General features: G+C 39.2%; 1 protein-coding gene across 1 annotated transcript; it reads right to left on the bottom strand.

Moving 5' to 3' along the window:
• Positions 1-227: 227 nt before the first annotated feature.
• Positions 228-19,835, bottom strand: CHORDC1 (cysteine and histidine rich domain containing 1). The gene is made up of 11 exons (XM_005232196.4): positions 19,520-19,835; positions 13,996-14,045; positions 11,232-11,288; positions 10,596-10,756; positions 9,929-10,029; positions 8,899-8,957; positions 7,770-7,840; positions 7,436-7,541; positions 5,635-5,754; positions 4,917-4,979; positions 228-4,431 (listed from the first exon to the last, which is right to left on the bottom strand). Exons 1-11 carry the CDS (start codon positions 19,581-19,583, stop codon positions 4,288-4,290), a joined length of 996 nt encoding a protein of 331 aa, XP_005232253.1. The 5' UTR covers positions 19,584-19,835; the 3' UTR covers positions 228-4,287.
• Positions 19,836-21,311: the final 1,476 nt, after the last annotated feature.

The raw sequence follows: 21,311 nt of genomic DNA, 5'->3' as shown, positions 1-21,311 counted from the left end.
CAGAGCAATCTTAAGAACCGCACTCCTTGCCCATCCGTCCTCCCTGCCTCTAACGGGGCTGGGAGCAGCCTGGGCTGGCGGAAGGTCCCTGCCCATGGCAGGAGCTTGGGACTACGTGATCATTAACATCCCCTCCAACCCAAACCAGTCTGTGATTTTAACAACCGTGTTGCACATCCAAAGGGAAGTTCTCTCCCATAACAAAAGAAGTAAAAAACTCCACCAAATGCAACCAGCATGTACGAAGAATTTTATTGAATACATTTAGAAAAAAACCCTAGAGCATGGAGACGTGAGATTAATTTCCGCATATAAGTTTTACGAACGCGCAGAATCAAACCATGCAAAAAGACATCTCCCCTCTTCAACTGCAGTTGAAGACTCTTATAATGGCAAAATTATTACTGCCTTAAACCCAGCGTTCCAAACACGTAACTCATTGCATTAAAAAGGATCTTGTTCCTGAACAGAGATAAAAGAAATTTAGTAGCAGTTGGGAAGGACCAGTGATTAACAGGTACAGCATTTAACCAATACTCATGCCATGTTTAAAGAATGCAAGCAAAAAATGCATCGCTGCGTAGAATAAGTAGATTTTTTCTTCAAGGCAAAATTCCCAGTAGAACTAATCTCTAAAGTACTGAAATGGTGACTTGATAACATACATGTTCCAGAAGTTCATTGCATGGAAGATTTTTTTTGTTAAGTTACATCGGTGCCCTGTAAGAATCACAGTAGCTAAACAAGCCCAGTGCTTAACAGTATATTAACATTAAAAATAAATTCCAACTCCTCCAAGAAATGTTGCTACAGATATAATATGCAATGCTAGGTAGGAACACGGGCTTATACATGAGGGAAAAGATTAAGGTTTCTGTCACAAACTTGCATAACCATGCAACTTTTCATATTAAAAACAGATTGTGAAGGAAAAGTTCCACAGTCAGTTCTGAGACACATAATACGCTGTCCACATGTGTCACATGTAAACCCATACCAAAATAACACTACAGCTTTTAGAGACTCGTTAATTATAAAAATATAGCTAGACTGTATCAAGTTAACCAACTTGGTAAATACAGCACAACTTCTGAAAACACGAAACATGGGTAAATTTAACAGCAAGTGTACCAGTATGTACTTGTTTGCAATTTAGTTTCACTATTATTAGACAGGTGAAAACCTGTGCAATCAAAAATCACTTCACTTAGTTTTCAAATCTTGCTGTTGAGAAAGTATTGTGCCTGGCTTGGTACACTACAGCCGGTTTCACCTTCTGCCCACATTTACTAGTAAAAGTTATGGCCAATATTCCATTGAAGTGTCAGCTACCACGCTCCATGTCAAAATGTCATTTCATAAAATGCCAGGATCAAACCCCGGTGTGCTGAAGCCTGTTCTGAGCAACTGCTGCAAACACTCCGATGCAGTAAGCGACACAGCTTTTGCAGCTTGATGATGGATGCAGACATATGGTTATAAAAAGCTGCTAAGAATTAATGTAGTTAAACAAGAGACTTACAGCAGCCTACACCATCTGAAAGTTTATCCTTTTATTTTGAAAAACATCACAGGCACAGAAAAGTAGGCTATTATTTGTAAAAACTATACCTCCTTGCCTGATCAAACCTGGGCTTTTTTTTTTTGTTTGTTTGCTAACTTCTTTTGAACAGGTGAATTTTAAAAATGGTTTTATAGACACTGATGGGGTAAGTTATTATGAAACGCCTGAAGTATCTTTAATTTTGTGCTTAAGTAAACAACAGAAAAAAAGTAGGAGGAATGAATAAAAAGCAAAAGCAAAACTGAGGACCACATTTACAGGAGCTTTTTCTACTTCAGCCAAGTTGACTCAGTTACCAGCAGAACGTAGTTTGAAAGTGTGTACCACTTACAGGGTCTCAAACCCTGCAGCATTAACAGCAGAAGGTGCCATCATCCACATTTCCCTCCGTTTAGTGTTAAGTATACTAAAGGAGAATATGACTTCCTTAAAACTCAAAATTCTGCTTTCCCGAGGAAACTCCATTTCTCTTGTAGTTCTTTAAAGCTGATTTTATGTGATGTAAACTCAGTGCATGTGAGGATGCAAATAAATTGAAAATATGTTAAAAACATGGAAAAGCTATTTAGGGTATTTTAAATCCATATGGATAGACATGTTTGAACTGGCTTGTTAAATAAGAACTTTATCCTGGCGTTTAAATGCTGCTCATTTTGCTGTCCAAGATCAGAGTTCTGCATACAAACCCACAGATGGCATGCTAGTAACTACAGCTAGCTAGAATTTTTCACCCACTAAAGTAATTCTTATTGGTATTACACTAATAGAAGCTCCACTGGGTGGTTCAGAACACATCAGGGAACATCTGTTCCATTTTTAGAGGACGATTTACAGGCATACATTTTTGTAAGCTTGTACCCCATCACTTCACAGCACCTGAAATTTTCAAATTTATTTAGGAAAAAAAAAAAAAAAAGAAAAAAAAAAAAGGTGGCATTATTAGAGACTAACAGAATCTTTCAGGCAGAAATTAAAGCTGGAATTTTTAATAGAGGCCCAATGGAGTAAGCAACCACACTCCTTCCAAGTCAATGAGGAAACAGGACCTTGAAATGATGGTAAAGAAGCACCAAAGAACGTTCTGTAAATACAGCACTGGTATTACTTTCTAGATGTCTGCGGATGGGTTTCTTTGGTAATGTATTTCCGACTACTTTAAGCATGAAGTAGGATTTCAAGTACTGCTAAAGACAGAACTCTCAGCTCGAGTGAAATTACACCTGCTGAAAAACAGTAAGATTCTTAGAAATCCATCTTTTAGCTTCAGAATGCCTTTACTAGGTTCTGTGTTTCTCTTGGCATCATTCCAGGTCTACCAAGGTAAGTAGATGAGCATCCACATTTCAACAGTCCACAGGACTGCTTGTTTACACATAAAAGTTTTGGCACAACAAATAACCGTGTACACTCTGCGTGCCTTGTATGCAAAAACTGTTTTTCTTTCAGCTGCAACTCAAAACTAAGAAACTACTTCAAGCAGAAAGAGAAAGCAACATTACTGCATGTGTTGCTGTTTGGATGAAAGTCTCATCTTTAAAACTATCCTGTTTTCAGCCACCAATCTTCACTGATGGAGAACTGAAAACAAAAGTAAGGTCTTGATTTCTAATTAATTGCTTAATCTCTTCAAAAGACATAGTATTTTTAAAAATATTTTAATTCAAAGGTACAATTAAAATTTGAGACGTTTTAAAGCTTTTTGTTTCTAAGATTTGTCCTGTAGATAAATTTAGTTCTTAGATAACCATCCTCAGAAACAAGAGCTATGCATGTTCACATGGAAATAATTTTCCTGAGACACCTACAGTGTGCACTGGCTTCTCCTACTACACACATCCACCAACTTAAAAAAAAAAAAAAAAAAGAGACACATAATTTTAAATGTTGTAAAATAGGACAGAATATACATTCTAAAGACTGTCAAATATATACAGCACCTTGGTAATTTTACATTAGTCTGCTGTTTGTATATTCTCCACTGCTGAGATTCCAAGTTATTCGGCCATATCACTGTCCATTCACTTTTATGTTTAACAATTCAAATAACCGAAGGTACAGGAATATAAAAACCCATAAATCCCTTGTTACCAACCAGCAAGTACTGAAATCCTTAGCAAAATATCATTTATTCCATCCCTCCACAGTGAACAGGTATTGAAACAAACCTTACTTTCAGAAGACAAAAATGCAAGTCTACAAGTGTCCTTTCATATTCATGTTTATGTACCTTTTTATTCTAGATGTAGAATTGCATGCTAATCACTTCATAAACTCAGATTTTTCTGTCTGTATTACTGTATACTTCATAATGAACAGTGCTGAATTTAACATGTGCTAGCCAGTAGAAAAAAACACCTACGTTTTAGTCCAGCCTAAACTGAACACTTGAAAAATTAACACAGACCGTTGACTGAGAACACGTCTGTTTGGACAGTCATTGCATGGTAGGTAAGGCTGTAAGCCAAGGGCAATAGTTCTTCTACCCTAAATTCCCATGGAGACACTGCAACTAGCAGAAATACACTCATGTGAGCAAGAGCAGAAATAGCTATTGCCCTTCAAGATTACACCCCCGTTTACTGTGCGTCAAATTTCTTTGTAGAATGGAGCATATGATCTAGCATTAACAAAAAAAAAAAAAGGAATCTATATAAAAGTTAAATATTTGATTACAGTAGCAAGTCACCACTTCATAATGGGAAAGAACTTGTCTCTTGGAATCGCTATTGATCTGCATTCTCTTTTTTCTGTTGTGTGCTGGATACTGGTAATTCAAGACTTGCCCATAATAGGGGCTCTGCTTTTTTCATAGTAAGCTCAATCTTTGTAGCCGTCATGTTCACATAACTCCTCTTTACGTCGATTACCTGTAACAAAAAAAGAGATTTCCCACTTCAATTTAAGAAACAGACTGCTAGATATTTGGGAATTAAATCTGAGTACCTTATCACTAAATTTCAGTAGACGTTTAGGTAGATGGAGCTTCCTCTGTTACCTAGAAAAGTCACCCCTCTCCCATTCCCAAGCTATGAGCATGTGTAACCTATACATTGGTCTAACACGTACATAAGCATGCAACTATATAGTGTCAAGGGTTTTCTGCAACACCACTATCATGCCGTTGGGATCAAAAAGGACCTCAGGAAGTCACATGCTCATGCTGCTCAAAGTAGCATCAACCTGATCATTTGGGGTATTAGATTCAGATTTAAGTGTTATTACTGAATGACATGCAAGCAAATTTCTTTCAAAAAGCAGAATAATGAGGAAAACCAAACTATATTGAAAGAGAAGTAGCTGAGGGTTTGTGTTTTGTTTCTTTTAAGAGCAGAAAAATTATTCTTATACTTACTCCCCATAGTTTCACACTGCGATGAAATTCCTTTTCTCCTTCAAATACAATATGGATATTTAACTTCACAGGAAAAACAACAGAAAATTTTGTCAGGCTAATAAAACATTTGACACCTCAAGTATTTTAAAGCAAAATATACCACGCTAAGACTCAGAACCTGCAATGAGCAAAGAGATCAAATTGTCTCTCAGGCATAGGAGTGAAAAATTATTCTAACAGATTCTCGTATAGTATCATAGTCAATAGTGGCCATGTACACATCCTGGAAGCTGTATCATATTCTCTAAATGCGTAATTAAGAAATCAGAGAAGCATTGCAACACTTTTTTTAATATTAGACGCTGTGAAACTGCATACCATGAAGAACCATATTAAATTACATTAAGCCAAATACAATTAAGTTATGAATCTATAGTTATTTACACATATGGTGATGCAAATCCATCACACTTGGGTTTTAATTTCAAAAGTCAAATTAAAGATATTATTTTACATATTATATTGCAGCTTTTAGAAATGGAATATTAAAGCACAGATGTCCAAACAGAAGGGAAAGAAAAAACTATACATGCTTGAACAAACACAAATGCCAAGAAAAAGCTGTTACTCAAAAGAGATTCTTATGCTAACTCTGCCTTGTAAAGAAAGTAGAAGCTAGATTTTCCTGACTTCAAGGTGCTATAAGAATTAAAAGAATCTTAAGGTAGATACTCACCATTGTGCTATTTGCTTCTACATAGCTCAGGTCAGGAACAGAATTTTTAGCATATACAGAAATAGTCACTTCTCCTCCAGTCTGGTGCCAATCATGCCTGCATGGAACTACTTTCTTACCCTACATAAGAAAAATGGTACAGTAAAGAAGACTTAAAATTGCCTTCAGGAGAATGAACCAATAAGCATAGCTAATAAAGGCCTGTGTTTCATGTTCACAGGAGATTGCAAGACTCCACTTACATCTCTTTTTACTAAATATTTCAGCTATTGGTCCCTGACAAAAAACCCAATGCTTCTAACAGAGACTTCAATAAGAAATCGAGACATTATGTTGATTATGTTGGGGGACGGGGGGGGGGGCGGGGGGAGCCCACCCCAAACCAAAAAAAGCCACCAAAACCCACCCACCCACAAAAAATATGTTACTTGTTGCATTAACTTCCCTTCCAAGACTACAGTTATCCAGCAGGTTGTAGAAAGGACCTGCACAAAGCAAAACAAAGCCATGACTTCAAGTAACATGACAAGTAATATTGTATTACTACAAAAAATGATTTAGTGTTACAGTCTGTTCTCTGATGCAGGAAAAAAAAAAAACAGTGAAAAAGTCCCAAAATAACAACACAAACGTAAAGTCAAAAAATTCCTGCTAGCTAGAAGCTCATTATCTTGGCATACACACATTTAATATACACACAGTTTCTTAACGTTTGGGTAAATTCATTACAACAGGAGAGTATTCTTGTAGGCTAGTAACTTCAGTGTAGTTTTTTTGGTTTTCTTTTAAAATCTCTCCTTTCTGTATTTGAAAATACTTCTTCAACACAAACATAAATCTTCAAAGCAAGCAGAAATTCTATGGCTTGAAGGAGTAAAGGACTTGAAGTAATTGTTTTAGAATGAGGTAACAGAACTACACTTTCTATAATATGACTTTTCTCTTCTGTTTAATATTATTGATGATTGCAGTATCAAACTCATTTTTCCTCAGCAATAGACAATATATTCCTAACAAGGATTTTGTGTTCAGCTGCATACAATATGTGACCAGCTAATGTTTTTGAAGTAAGCGTTCAGTTCCATTACTACTTTCTAGACCATTCCCTAAGAATCTTTTTGAAGCTTGAATGGAGATATTTTTCACCTTGCAATTCTGCAGTTTGTTCCCAACACTGCAATTCAAAACCTACAAACTAAACAGATTCCCTCTCTGTGTTTGTTAGCCAACTCGAAACACTCAAGTTAAATTCAGGACATAAAAATATTCAATGTGTAAACAGAATCCAAATTGGACAGAAAGAGAACCTTCCAACCCTGCCTGCCACCCCTGGAACCTCACTGACCTAACCTGCCCTGCCTTCCCAACTCAACTACTCTGAATGAAACTGGAAGTACACTTATTTTACTACAGAACACATATGGCTGCTCTTTTCATGGTCTTTGGGAGAGGAAAGACTTCTAATAACCTTGAAGTAATATATATGGAATACTATAGACTTAACTAACAAAGCTCAAGAGATTGCTATGTTTTTCCTGAATTTGCAAAAACCACTTTACTATAACTATATGTATCACTAAAAAGAAAGGCTGTAATCTTATCACAGGTATACTTCTGCCACAGGCTACTTCACACTCCATCTCTCTGTTGTCATGCTGTGCACAATATTCTCCAGATTATTTCAGAGGCAGTGATCTGTAACAGCTCAACTACAGTAGTAACTCTGTCAAGCTAATAACTACATTTCAGTATTCAAAATTCAGAATGGCCAGCTACAGAATGCACCATTAATGCTACTTACCGCATCTTTTTTAGTCCATATGTGTGTTCCTGTTGTGCAGCCTTCCTGAGCTAAAAATGTATTGAAGTCAGACGTTTTCCTTTTACAACAGCTCCAATACTTCATCCTTGAAAGTTTGCAAAGTAATTAAACAATATTAGGACACTATTTACTGTGAATACTTACAATCTTTATGCAATATTACTGCTAATTTAGTATACCCTCTTCAAGCATTGCCATTTTTGATTGAAGAAGAAATACACAATGAAAACAAGGCAACATCTACAAAGAAAGCAGGAACACATAATGACTATTTAATTAAAAAAAAATAAAATAAAGTTAACTGAATACTAACCCTTCATGGAATATAGGTACACCAGAATGGTATATACATACTTCTTCTGTGCTGTGTGGTCCTTCGTATGTCTAGTAGAACAAAGCATTTGAAGTACATTACTGTTACAGGATGTGGACCAAAGAAAAAAAACAAAACAAACCCCATAACAAACACTGAACAAAGTACTACAAAGCTTATGAGTAAATAATCTACATTTAATGGCTTGCCCTAGCTTTCCAAAGTAACTGTTCAACTTTCATTCACAGAAACTTCCCTGGCACTCCTGCGAACAAGGTACTTTGTATTAGTTCAATGGTATACATCGAGGGTGACATCATCTATGCTCATAAAGGTCACTTTAAATCCTCAGAGGTATCTACCTTTAAGAATACTCTGAATATTCAGAGAAAACAACTACTTAACAGGTAAATAAAATTTAATTAGTATTCACAGAACACACGGATTCTCAAAAGGAAGTAAATTTAAAATATGCAACTCTGCCACTGAAAGTCAGATCAGCTCTTCCTAACACAAACAAAAGACTGTTGTTAAGTTCTCCTCCCACCAGAGTTTCAGTAAAAAATGCAAAATCTGTCAGATGTCCAGTGAAATACCTATTTAAATTCCACTGTCCCATTCTGTACAACACAAGGGCGTCAGTGCAAAAAAATTTCGGTTTAAATGACCGTAATATAAAGACTAATTTTGGTTCTAGAAGTTTTACAACATTTTCTTCGTGGATTCTTCTGGCAGGAAGCATTAATTGGTAAGATCTGCAGGTGCTTCCAACCTAGACACAGATTATCAAGAGCAACTGAAGTATTACCAGTAAAGTACCTCTCACCAATATTATATTTAACATTTTAAGTTGAAACACAGCAGTATCGTAGGTATGGCAAGCTTACTAATTAGAAGTTCAGGACAGGCTTAAAAAACAGTAATGTTAGACCTACTGCATGCACAGTACAATACAGCCCACATCAGTCCGCACTAAAACGTGTTACCAAATCTGCATTCGTTAAGTCTGATGGATTCTCTGCCTTCCCCAAATCAATCTGTAGCACATGAAAAAACAGCCAAGAAAGGAAAACAAAACTGTGCACTTAAGTTTAGCAGCTGGCTTTAAGAGTGGAGCTGTACCACTTACTTTTGAACAGCCTGCATTTTTACATGCCGTCCCAATCTTGATTTCATCACTGTCTTCCTCTGTAAGCAGAATCATATTATAGAAAACAGCAACTGAATTGTATGATGTACTAAATATTTTGCTTTTATTAAGAATTAAAACAAGCTAAGGAGAAGATTAGAAAAAAAAAAAACAAAACAACCAACCCTTCTTAAGCTGCCTGTTTTCTGCCTGACACTGAAGTGACAGGAAGGTACAAAGAAACAGAAATTATGCAAACATTCCAAAAGCTGTACTACCTATGCATCAAATTCTGGGTTCTATACCTTTACATTGTTTTAAAAGTGGGGCAAAAAAAGACTGATGAAGAGGATAATTGCAACCTTAGGGGAAGAGAACAATCACTCATCTTGTTTGGTTTTGTAAAACTAAGAATGTAAAATGCTCCAATTGCCTTCTATAAATACACACGAGAAGAATATGGATGCCAAGCAGAAAGAAGAGATAAGTGGAAGTTTTGGGACAAGAGTATAAAATAGCCACAAAAGTAGGCTGAAATGAGAAAGTGTTTCCTAAGAAGCAGTGTAGTTCTGGTACCAAATGCCAAATAAATTTGGGAAGAAAAAGAGGAAAAACAGATGAGGGAAAACAAACCAGTCTTCAGAGGATTTTCACCACTTTATGAAAGGATTTATAAGACATCATGTTGGCCAAAATACAGGAGTAGAGTTCACTTCTTGGGAACTCTTTCAGTCATACCTATTCAGAAACTGATGTTCCCACCATGTCCACTCTAACCAGGAAATCTCACGAAACAGGCAGTTCAAATAATTTTAATGGCAACATACTGCTCCTAATACCCAAGTCTCTACATTATTCACATTTAAATTTTGATTATCATTCCCTAGACTGGAAGGGATTGCCCAGTTGTTAGGAACAAGAACATAATTACATGAAACAACCACTTCAGAAGCAAAACAAAAAAAAAGCATTTAATTTCTTTATGTGACAATCAGCATCATACACGTACTTAATCTCCCTATAACCTTACCTTTTTTCTCTTCATTTTCTGATGACAGTTTCAGTTTATCTAGTGCTTGCTTCAAGGAAGCTGACACTTTCAGCTGCAAATTTGTCATTGGCTCATCCGGGCTAAAAAAATGTCCATGCATTCATGTCAGCTTCATGAAAAATCATTTACAAAAGACAAAGCAGTATTTTAATCTTGCTATAAGGGTCTTCTTTTCCAACCTCCCTTACATCAACAAATAAACTAGATTTGTAAATGCCAATTCTTACTGATTATGAAAAAACAGACTAGAAATTTAGAACAGCTTTCAACAGGAAATCCTAAGTACTCTACAACAATAAAAATAAATCAGAGAGATTAAGGAATCTACAGGTAAGCACCCTAAAACTTTTTATGACTGTTTAAAACAGTACCAGTGGTATTCTAAGCTATGAGGCCATAGACTACAATTTTTTTTTCCTCTGAAGCTAAATGCTGAGAGATCCAGTGCTACCCCATCCTAACCAGATTTCTTTTATCTCATTTTGAAGCTTAACACAACATCGTAACTGCTACCAAACACAAGCTCTTTTAAAGTTAATTTGAGAATTTTTGCACTGTATGAAGTATATAACATCAAATAACCAAATGAGCTTTAACTTGGCCAACTGACTATAAATTTGGCAAAACTTAGTTTCACATACTGTACCTTGGCCTTTTAATTGTTTCCAATGGTTTTGGTGCCTGAATTATGTGTTCTTGAAATTTGGGTTTCAGTTCAGCTAGCTCCTTTCGTTCAGAGGTAGTTTTGACTTCTGGTTTAACAGGCTCAGGAGGTTTCTCACTGTTATGGAGCCCCTTTGTACAGCCCTATTGTGGAAAGCATATGTTTATATACATTCAGTCTAGTCTGTATGCACAATTAAAAATCAGAAAGAACTGCAACAAGCTTTCTTAATTTATTTCTTCAGCCCCATCCTCTCATTTAGCCAACTTCAAACATTGGCTGCAAAAGAAACCCTACAACTGAAGGGGAAATTACCTTCATTTGGATATATGTGAAAGAAAAATGCATACTTTCCATAATCAAGCAAAGTAACAAAAAATATTGAAGTTCCTTCATTGTTAAAAAGTGTCTAAATAGGTTTTGATAGAATGAATTACAACCATTCAAGCCTGAAAATGAGACTCAAATTCAACATTGGAACAATAAAAATAGCGCATGCAAGACTTAAGAGTTTTAATGAAAGTACGCAAATTTTAAAAATCTAAGCACACGTACCATTCAATATTTATCACTGTCACTTGACAAGTCTAAAAATCATAAATAATCGTAAGTACATACCACAATGCTTAAGAAGTCTGAAAAATCTGTTGTTCTTCTCTTACAACATGACCAACCCTATGAACATTTTGGAATAAAAACAAAACAAGCATGACTAACTTACTTGGCAACAGCTTACAAAAAGCAAAAGACTAATTATACTCCTTTACAAGATGCAGCACATCATGGCTAGAGATTATTTTCTTCCTTTCTTTGGACAATGTTATCATTATCTGTGTTTTTAAAAGCCAGAGAAATCTGTTACAGCTGCCATTTCTAGTTCACCCATGTTGCCTTAATCAGAAAGTTCAATAAACCCGGGGCAGTGCTTCCATAGCAAGTTAGATGCCAACTCTGTACAAAACAAAATGCTACTTCATCTGATGAAGTAACATGTTAAACATAACCAACAAATCCTATACAGGAGACTAGGCTCACCTACAGCAGAAGGTACAGGCCCCCTTGCTAAAATGAGGATTTATTTTTTTTTCCTTTCCTTGAGCAAATCTTTCACCTGCTTATTTCCCACCAAAACTCTGGCTATCTGCATTGCATAGCCATCTATCCAACTACATGAACCAAGAGCACTTTTTATTATATAAACCAGAGATCTTAGAGAAAATTATCTTGCCGCTGTGATTAATGTATCTTGCAATTTGAAGAATATTATTAAAGGCAACAGTTTAACTAACAAATGCACCACTGCTTGGAGTGCTTAAGCAGTGCAACACAAAGGGTTTTAGGTAGGTGGCTCTAAAATATCCTCAACTATTTCCACAGCCAAGGAGACAAATGCCTCACCCTGCCCACTTAAGATTATCTAGAATTCATAGGAAGAAAACTGTTCATATAAATTTATGATAAATTTCTATTTGGGGGAAAGTAGTACTTGTTTTAATGTAAGAGAAAGAGGGTAAGCACAAGCTTTTGAGGTAACTGTATCATTTCTGTCTTTATAATTAGGTAAAGTTTTATGTACTGTGTCCTGGTTTCAGCTGGGATAGAGTTAATTTTCTTAATAGTTAGTGCAGTGCTGTGTTTTGGCTGTGATATGTGAACAATGCTGGTAGCACACTGATGTTTTTAGCTGTTGCTGGGTGATGTTTATACTAAAATCAATGACTTTTCAGTTCCTTGGGCCCTGCCAGCCAGAGGGCTGGGGGGGCATGGGACACTGGGAGGGGACACAGCCAGGACAGGTGACCTGAACTAGCCAAAGGGATATTCCATACCATGAGACATCATGCTGAGTATATAAACTGGGGGAGGAAGAAGGAAGGGGGGGACATTTGGCATTATGGCGTTTGTCTTCCCGAGTAACCGTTACGTGTGACGGAGCCCGGCTGCCCTGGGGATGGCCGAACACCTGCCTGCCCAGGGAAGTGGGGAATGAATTCCTTGCTTTGCTTTGCTGGGTGCGCGGCTTTTGCTTTACCCTTTTTCCCCAACTTTCCATTTTGCTATTATTAATTATTATCGTTACTATTGCTGTTATTATTGTTGTTCTTACCTCTTTATTCTGTTTAAATTATTAAATTGTTCTTATCTCAACCCTTGACTTTTACATTCCTTTTCCAATTCTCCTCTCCATCCCTGAGTGAGGGGGAGTGAGCAACTGGCTGCATGGTGCCTGGTTGCCGGCCGGGGTTAAACCACGGCATACTGTTAAGAGTACAACTGTAATTCTGTACGAAACAAACTGCCAATAGTTTAAGTAACTGTTTCGTATCTGATCTAACAGCACCCATCCCAATTTGCCAGAGGCACATGATGGCCGATTCCACAATCACATACTGGAGTATGAGGAACAGCTCACAGAAAACATGATACCCAGCACATACACACAAGCTTCCATGAGCTCAAAAGACACCACATTATAGGCTAGGGATGGGATGCACTGCCAGAAGAAGCAGCTCCTAAATACCCAGAAAAAATGCTTGCCCCAGAGCTTAGTTCAACAGCAGTTTAATGTCCTAAGAAAGGTCACTTAGGTTACATCTGGATTAATACATTAACAGTGCCAGGCTCCACTCCTAAACACCAGATTTCTGACCATACAATTGTTAGAATGATTTCCAGCACTGTTTTGGCAGTTGTGTCTCAATTATTCCCTCTAGGCACTTTGAGTGCATCCAGTAGATCTTCATGTTGGAAAACAGTCTAACATAACGAATATGGGCTATGCAGTTGGCCTAAGCACTGGAGACCAGTCACAGGTATATTTAATTTGCTACTGAAGATGCAGGCCAAGAATCCTGGACAGCTCCATCGGAGGCATGAGTGACCGGTCCCATCTTAACCAATGCTCCCATCTGGCCGATTAACAGAACACAATTATTTTTTTTTACAGTAGGTAAATGTCACATACACACTAGTGCTCTAGCCACATAAGACCACAAGCAGCTGGTCTGAATTCCAAGAAGGTTAATTAACTGAAAGAGTATGACACCCTCAATGCTTCCAAAGACCTATTCAGAGGACCTAATTAAACTGTTGAGACACCTGAAGTCAAGCAATATGAAATGTGTCATACAGACTTGTATCACATTTAGACCATGTGAGTACAGTTTTTAATTTCTTCTTCAGGTTTAAGTAAGTGTGTTTTTCAAATTTCATGGAGTTGTTCAAACATGATAGGCTGAACATCAGTTTCTACAACACGGAAAGATTTGGAATCAAAAAGGAAAACAATGTTTTACTTTTTTTTTTTTTTTACTTTTTTTTACATATTTGTTTTACATATATGGAAAAAAGGTAAGACTTAAAAGTATAGTTGCATACTTACTTTTAGAGCATCATGAAAGACTGGCACACCTGGATGGTAAGTGCATGAATCTAGAAGAAAATCACTATAATTAATATTCCAGCATACCAAGAATCTTTTATTCATCTGATCACAAATTCACCAAAAAATTCACACTTGCAATTCATGTATGCAATGTGCTGTCCCACTTCCCCAAGTACATATAATTATTAAAGAAAATACAGAACAAACTTTCTGACTGCATATATTAAAGCTAAATAATCAAGATTTTTTCTCTTCTGTGTTATACAACACAAACTTCCACTTCATACAGAGCAAGTAAACCTTCTATGGACCATTCCTTGCCTTCATCAATAATCAGTCCTTACCAGTAATTCAGCAGAAGTAAAAAGATGGCCCTACGGCCACCCAACAGACATAAAATACTGGTTTACAGCATCACATACATCTATTTGCATATGATCAAAGCTTTCTTATCTAGAAGCACTCTGTTAAAAAAGTCTCTTAATACACATCTTCAGTTCATTAATTTGTCCATGATAATTAGCTTGCTCTTTTTCCCATGTTTGTAGTATCCTAGCTCACTTCAGGACTTGAACCCAAAGGCTAAACTTCCATATACACAATTTAAACATGTGAATACTATTAATTATTAATAGTTCCTGTACAAACACTACACTGAAACACAACTTCAGTTAACAGAACTGTTTATATTCATAAATGTTTATGAACATTAGTTTTATGTAGCAACTGTTACTTTTTTACCGAATTTTTTTCCTCAAAAGTAATGTAATTGCTCTGATTATGTAACTTCTCTTTGACATATACTACATAGATAGTATTTTAATGACCTGACTCTAAAAGCTATCTTTTAGCCTTTAAAGCAAGTTTTTTGGTGGTGTTAGAGACAGCCAAAATTAAAAGTGACAGGAGCAGTAACCATTTTTATAAGCCCACATAAAAAGAAGAGTGAAAAATATTACAATGCACATAACAGGAAGCAAAAGAGAGAAGTGATAAATAACTTTATTAATAGACTACAGATATTAAATAGGAGAAAAAAAGAACCCAAACTTTGTTGTTTCTGGTTTTTATAAACACATAGATTTGTAACAGATCTTGCTTATCATCATTTTCTCTAATTTTATATTCAGTCTAAGGCACTAATACAATCTGACATATCAGTTCCCACTGTAACTCTAAAGGTACATATTTTGGGACATTAGTTCTTCAGCAGGACTTACAAACTTATCCATGAATTTCTACCAATTCCTTCAGCTTCACGATGAAAACCTAACACTGGTAAACCTCACAAGAAAAATTAAAAAGTGTGGTTATTTTGTATAGAGACCAGAACTTCACTGCTAAATCAAGTAAAAATAAAAATAGAGGTTATTCTTCTCTAGAAGTATGAAACTATGTCATCCTGGGAGTAAAACTAAGCCCTGTTTGCAGCAAAGATTATTTCTGATTCAGAAGACTTAAATGACAATTTCTAATCCCTCACAAGCATGTTTGTTTAAATGAGAGAGGTACTGATAAGCAGTGCAACATGTTGAGAGACCAAAATCATCTTACAATCAATTAACTCAGGGGGGACTATGCTCCAGCTCTCAAGTCAGACAACAGACAAGCATTTATCCACCTGGCCAAGTCCAATCCTTTTTCCTTGCTCTCTGAAGCCCTCACTGCAAGAGGTACATCATGCAGTAAGCGACAGCCTACTTTGCTGCTAACTCACGAGGGCCATACGTGTTCCACAACAGACGATGCTGAGACAAGGAGTTCTGCAACACCTAGAACAGAGGCAGCGGGACTTACCTACTAAGCAGTCTGACCATTCTGCATACAAGACGACAGTAGAAAACCCAAGTTGTTTTCAGTCATACTGAGCCCAACAACTCTTATCTGAATATAGTTTACATCCATAAAAGTATCCTATCTCAGATTAAGTGGGGAGAAAATGGGAATTTAGGATACACTGATAGTCACCCGAGCAGTTAAAAGCATGCTCTGTTTCTGATTTACACAAGTTCTGATTCCAGACTCTGGTTGCTATTTACATTTTTCACTGGGGGGAAATAAAAAAAAAAGAAAAATCTAAGTTACTCTCTACTGGTGTTAAAACCTTTCCATAACCAGGAAAAATGTAAGGTTTTTCAAAGCATGCCATTTCCACAGAATCACAGAATGGTCAGGGTTGGAAGGGACCTCTGGAGATCATCTAGTCCAACTCCCTGCTAAAGCAGGGTCACTCGGAGCAGGCTGCACAGGATCACATCCAGGCAGGTTTTTTGTGTCTCCAGAGAAGGAGACTCTATAACGTCTCTGGGCAGCCTGTGCCAGGGCTCTGTCACCCTCAGGGGAAGGAAGTTCTTCCTCATACTCAGAAGGAACTTCCTGTGTTTCAGTTTTTCCTCTCACCTTCAGATCATTTTTTGAGATGCAAGTACCACAAATTTTCCAGTTTGTTCTTTGGTTTTGGTTTTTTTTTTTTAAATGCTGATTTCATACCCAAACCAATCCCAGACCCACAATGCACACACTGCTGTCTGCTGTTACCTTACTGCTACATACTTCCTTATTCATTTACAGCGCCAAAGCAATGGGAGGTCATTAAACCTCGTGAACTTCATTCAGCACCTTGAGGAAACTGATGCCTTCAAGTGGTTGCTGAAGCTAGGAAGCCAATTCCAGTGAATTTCTCACAGTGTTGGAAAAAACCATAGAAAACTGGACAAACATGGTATGACAAGAGGAAAGAAAGGCTCAGCCTGAGAAACAGCCATGGGGAAGACAAGAGCATCAGAGGTGCACTTCATAGGAACAGAGTTTGAACTGTGGGGACCAGACAAGGTTAAAGAAAACTGACTCCCGGCAGACTCAAAAAATCAAAGCTATCACTTATTGCAACTACATCTCTCACTCATGACATCTCAGAAATACATAAAGTAAGTTTTCATCAGCTCTGTGACCACGTTTATCCTGTGGGTGCAACATCACTAAGTTTGGTCTAAAGGAAAAAGGGTATAAACAAACACAAAAGAGTATGTGCTTCTGGTCTGGCAATGGACCAAATTAAACCACATTAAAGGGCCAAATGTAGCTCACACCAAAAAAAACCCCACTGCAGTATGGTGAAGAAATAGAGACAAACACATATAACATATACAATTTCAGTCTGGTTTTGCACACCATTTCTTTCAACTGTCATTAAGCAGCACTGCTTTCAAACCTATGCCAAAGTTTACATGTATTACCTCATACTGCTGCTTTAATGACAAAATTTATTCTGGCCTTAAAATGGATTAGAAATGTTTATATGGTCATTCAGAGGTTAAAATAAAGATAATTAAGAAGCTACCACCACTTCTGAATTAAGTTCTACCTTCTATGCCAAATGCTGTACAAGTGTTTAAGACTATGGATTAACTAGTAGTTAACATATCTAAAATGCATGTGAAATTTGTACCTTGTCAGGCATGCCACATAAATTCATAACTGTGCAGTCAGTCACAACTGTGTAGACATACCTTTAATGACTTCCCTCAGGCTGTTTTTTCTGCCTCTCTTTAAGAGGCATACAGTCCTTCATGTCAGCCAGTTGCCACTTGCTCATTTTTTGGAAACAATGAGAGTTTCTACAGAAAATACATGCATATGTTATTTCAGCCATCAGATTTTTAAGATAATATTAATGGCCTCTTACCTCAATCACCACTATGGGATTATCTATACTGCAGGCTGAATGTAGACAAAAAATACTGAAAGATCCAAAACACTTTGGGGCGAGCAGGCCTCATTTTCTACCTATTATTATTTAAGAAAACTTCCTAATAAAATATTTATTCTAAGCTTAACCATTATATTATGTCAGTGCAAAACTTACTAAAAGGATAAGTATTTCAGTGTTTAAACCTGTACTAGCTTTAATCCCCACAATATTTTAAGAGGCAAATCCAAACACAGCTCTGAAACACAAATATTTGAACTTGGCTGCTATATACAGCTAAATGTGGATTTAGATGCCTAAGTAGTAATCATCCCATTGAGACCATGGTGAAGTTTAGGGACGCCACAAGTTAAAATCACTCTGCTTCCACAGAAAATGTCAAACTTGGTTTTCTGAACTGGTCTGTGAATAACCGCGTTTACCTTTAGAACTGCTTAGTCTAGGACACGGTAAATACAGTAAGTGTTCCAGCCGCTCGGTGAAAGAAACTTCACCACAGGAAGCCGTCTTCCCCAATCCAAGCACCACACAGCACAGGGCCATGCCAAGCAGATCAAGTCGTCTACAGCTTGATCACGAACACAGTAGCAGATGGTAAAGAACTGTTATTTTAATAATGAGCACAGGTCATGAAGCCCCAGTGAGTAGTTTTACTATAAACCCCCCTGTCTGCTTTGTCTGTTGGGGCAAAGGGGACGGTGTGGAAGAGGTCACTAAACGGAAGCATTCCACAACTGTGCCTACTTTTGCTGTTACTACCGTTAGCAAGTCTTAATCAAAATGCTTGCCCCTCCCTTTGCAAATACTTAGATCAGAAAAATACTTTATGCCATGGTTCTTACCCACATACTTGAACATGTTAGCCTACTTTTAATCTTGTGGGTCACTAAAAATTAAGCTAATGTAAAGAGGCCGTTATAGAAATGCAGCCAACAGAGTTACTGTACAGACCAGCTGAGAGCAAGCCTGCTGAAAATTCAGACCACCGTTCTTCTGCCTCTGTAGAATTACAAAACCTAAAATGACAGTGCTTTAAAGATGTTTCACCAGCTACTGGGTTGCCAGTACACGCAGGGGAAGCACTACAAGAGCTCATAGCGCTCGGCAAAGCAGACACGAGATACATTTAAGTACCTGCTGCAAGTCCACACACTACCATTACAAAAATAACAAAGTAGCTGGTAACTGCTACGGATGCAACACCACACAAGCCCTCAAGAGAAACATCTGTCGCTCACGGCCTCCAGTTTCTACCTTTGGAACTTAGGGCAGTACCGTACAGGTTCTTACCGGCCCGTTTCCCCTCATACTGCTGTGACAGTTTTATCATTACGACAGAGACCTCGGGGCCAGGCCCACGGCCCGCGCCGCGCTTCCGCATCGACAGCGCAACTTTCGCTGTCCAGCTGCCGCGGAGCAACCAGCAGCATCGCTTGACCCCACCGGGCCAGCCCCGGCCCCTAAAGCCACAGAAAGCACCGCACGAGCGCACGAGTCCGCCCGGGGACAAGCGAGCCTGGAGCAGCACCCTGCAGTGCCAGGCGAAGGCGGGAGGGACGCGGACACACACAGGCCGCCCCCCGCAGGCCGGGGTGACAGCTCCGCGACGCGGCTCCGGCAACCGGGGGGGACACCGAGCGCGGCGGGCACGCCAGGCGCCTGCCATCGCCCCTCAGACCTCCCCTGCAGACCCCTCGGCACCCCTCCGAGAGGCCCTCCCTCGCGTCCCCCACACCGAAAGCTGGGGAGGGCAACGAGGGAGGCACCCCGCGCCCCTCTTCCCTCACCGCCGCCTTTCCCCGCAGCTCTCACCCTCCGTGTTGGTTTCGGGGTCGAAGCGCTGGCCGCAGCCCCGGTTGTAGCAGAGCAGCGACATGGCGGCGGAGCGGCCGGCGGCGCTTCCTGCCCCACCGCTCGGAGCGCGGAGCCCGGCGGAGCAGGAGGCGGCAGCCGGGCAGCGCCGGGAGGCGGGGCAGCTCCCTTCAGCGGAAAGAACCGGCCGGACCCTTCCGGAATCTTCACGAAGCTTCGGGGGAAGGGGAGAGCGGGCAGGCGCGGCTGCGCAGGCGGCGCTGCCCGGACAAGAGGAGGAGGAGGAAGCGGCGGCGGGGCCGGTGCCGGCTGCGGGGCGGCGCGGGGCGCATGCGCAGGGCGGCGCGGCGGGTGCCGGCGGGCGGCGGGGCGCAGGGGCTGCGGCCGGGGAGCGGGAGCCCGAGCCCTGGCGTCCCGCGGCGCTCGGCCGTCTCGCCGCCCACGGTGGGGCTGGCGCCGGGCTGAAGTGGCCCTGGGAAGCTCTTGAGCTGCAGAGGAGGAGGGGGAGGATGGTTGTTACCTCCTCTGGCCGTGCTCCCCGTTCCCTGGGCCCTCTCACGCTGCCATGCGGTGGTTGGGCCCCTGAGGTGCTGAGGGAGGCTGGCCGCCGCCTGCCTGCCTGCCTGCCTGCCTGTGGAGGAAAGGATACTTTATTTCAAAAGAAATTTCATAGCTATCAGAAATGCCGGTGAAAACGATTTTTTTTTTTTTTTAATGTTTTGTCAGTTCCCTGAAAGTTACCTGGAGTGCTCCTGTCAGCTGACCAATACATGCGTCCTCTCTAGTGTGCCAACTTCTTTGATGTATTATATGTATGTACTAGTTATAGCTAGCTACGTTTCCGCAGGCAAATACAAACTGATACTTTCTAATTAAGCATCTACTGCACGTCTTTAAAAACAGAAATCCCTAGGTGTTCTTAAAGCATACAACAAATCCTGAGGCGCATGTGCATGGAATGAACAGATTAAGTGATCCCTACAAGTGTTTTAAAGGGAGTTTAAAGATTCAAAAAAGATCCTCAGGAGACTGCTTCCAAAGTAGTCCTAAGCTTTGCAAGTTTATGTGAGGTGCGCTCCGCTTGCTTCGTTATATGTATATCTTACATAAAAGATCCAGGCGTTTGCTTGAGCCATCACTTGCTTCTGATCTGAAGCTCCCACTGAGGACTGTGGTAAAACCACGAGGAAAAGCTGCTTAGTTTCAAGCAGAAAAAGCATTCTGTTGCTATTTGCCAGGAACATTTTAATGTATAAGTACATGTGGTGATTTTGAAAAGAAAGGGGTGAAGTAAGGATATAATTATGTTTTATGCTTCTCTTTTTCTATAGAAAGCATTTAAGTTGTTCCTGATTGTTGGATATCTTGTTTTATAAAAGAAGATTGACAGAAACATTGGTTAAAGTAGGTGCATTTGCATTGTTATCATAGGCCCAAGAATTGTTCTTAGGGCATGAAATTCACCTTATTCACTGTCAGTGAAATTACCATGTAAGAATAAAAGTCTGATTCATAAAATAAGCTTTGTGCTATTCCTGTGACTGTTGCATTTCATCCTTAGTCAGCAAGCATACTTCCATTTCAGAAGGAGCTAGCGTTTTTTGGCTTTACAATGCAAAAAAGTTAAGTGACTGCAGAGGCAGCATCAGTTTTGGTTCTGAGAATATTTGTATAGAAGTTCAAAACATGTTATTTTACTAGCATGCTATTTACTGGATTGAACAGTAGCGTTCCTATGACCTTAGTAATGGAGGTTGGTTCAGACACTCACAAGTAGTAAAACTTGTGGGGA

The sequence above is a fragment of the Falco peregrinus genome, chromosome 4 (genome assembly GCF_023634155.1).
Source record: "Falco peregrinus isolate bFalPer1 chromosome 4, bFalPer1.pri, whole genome shotgun sequence".
NCBI classification, from domain to species: domain Eukaryota; kingdom Metazoa; phylum Chordata; class Aves; order Falconiformes; family Falconidae; genus Falco; species Falco peregrinus.
Note: the sequence above shows the minus strand (reverse complement) of the source record. Positions and strands in the feature narration are given on the sequence as shown.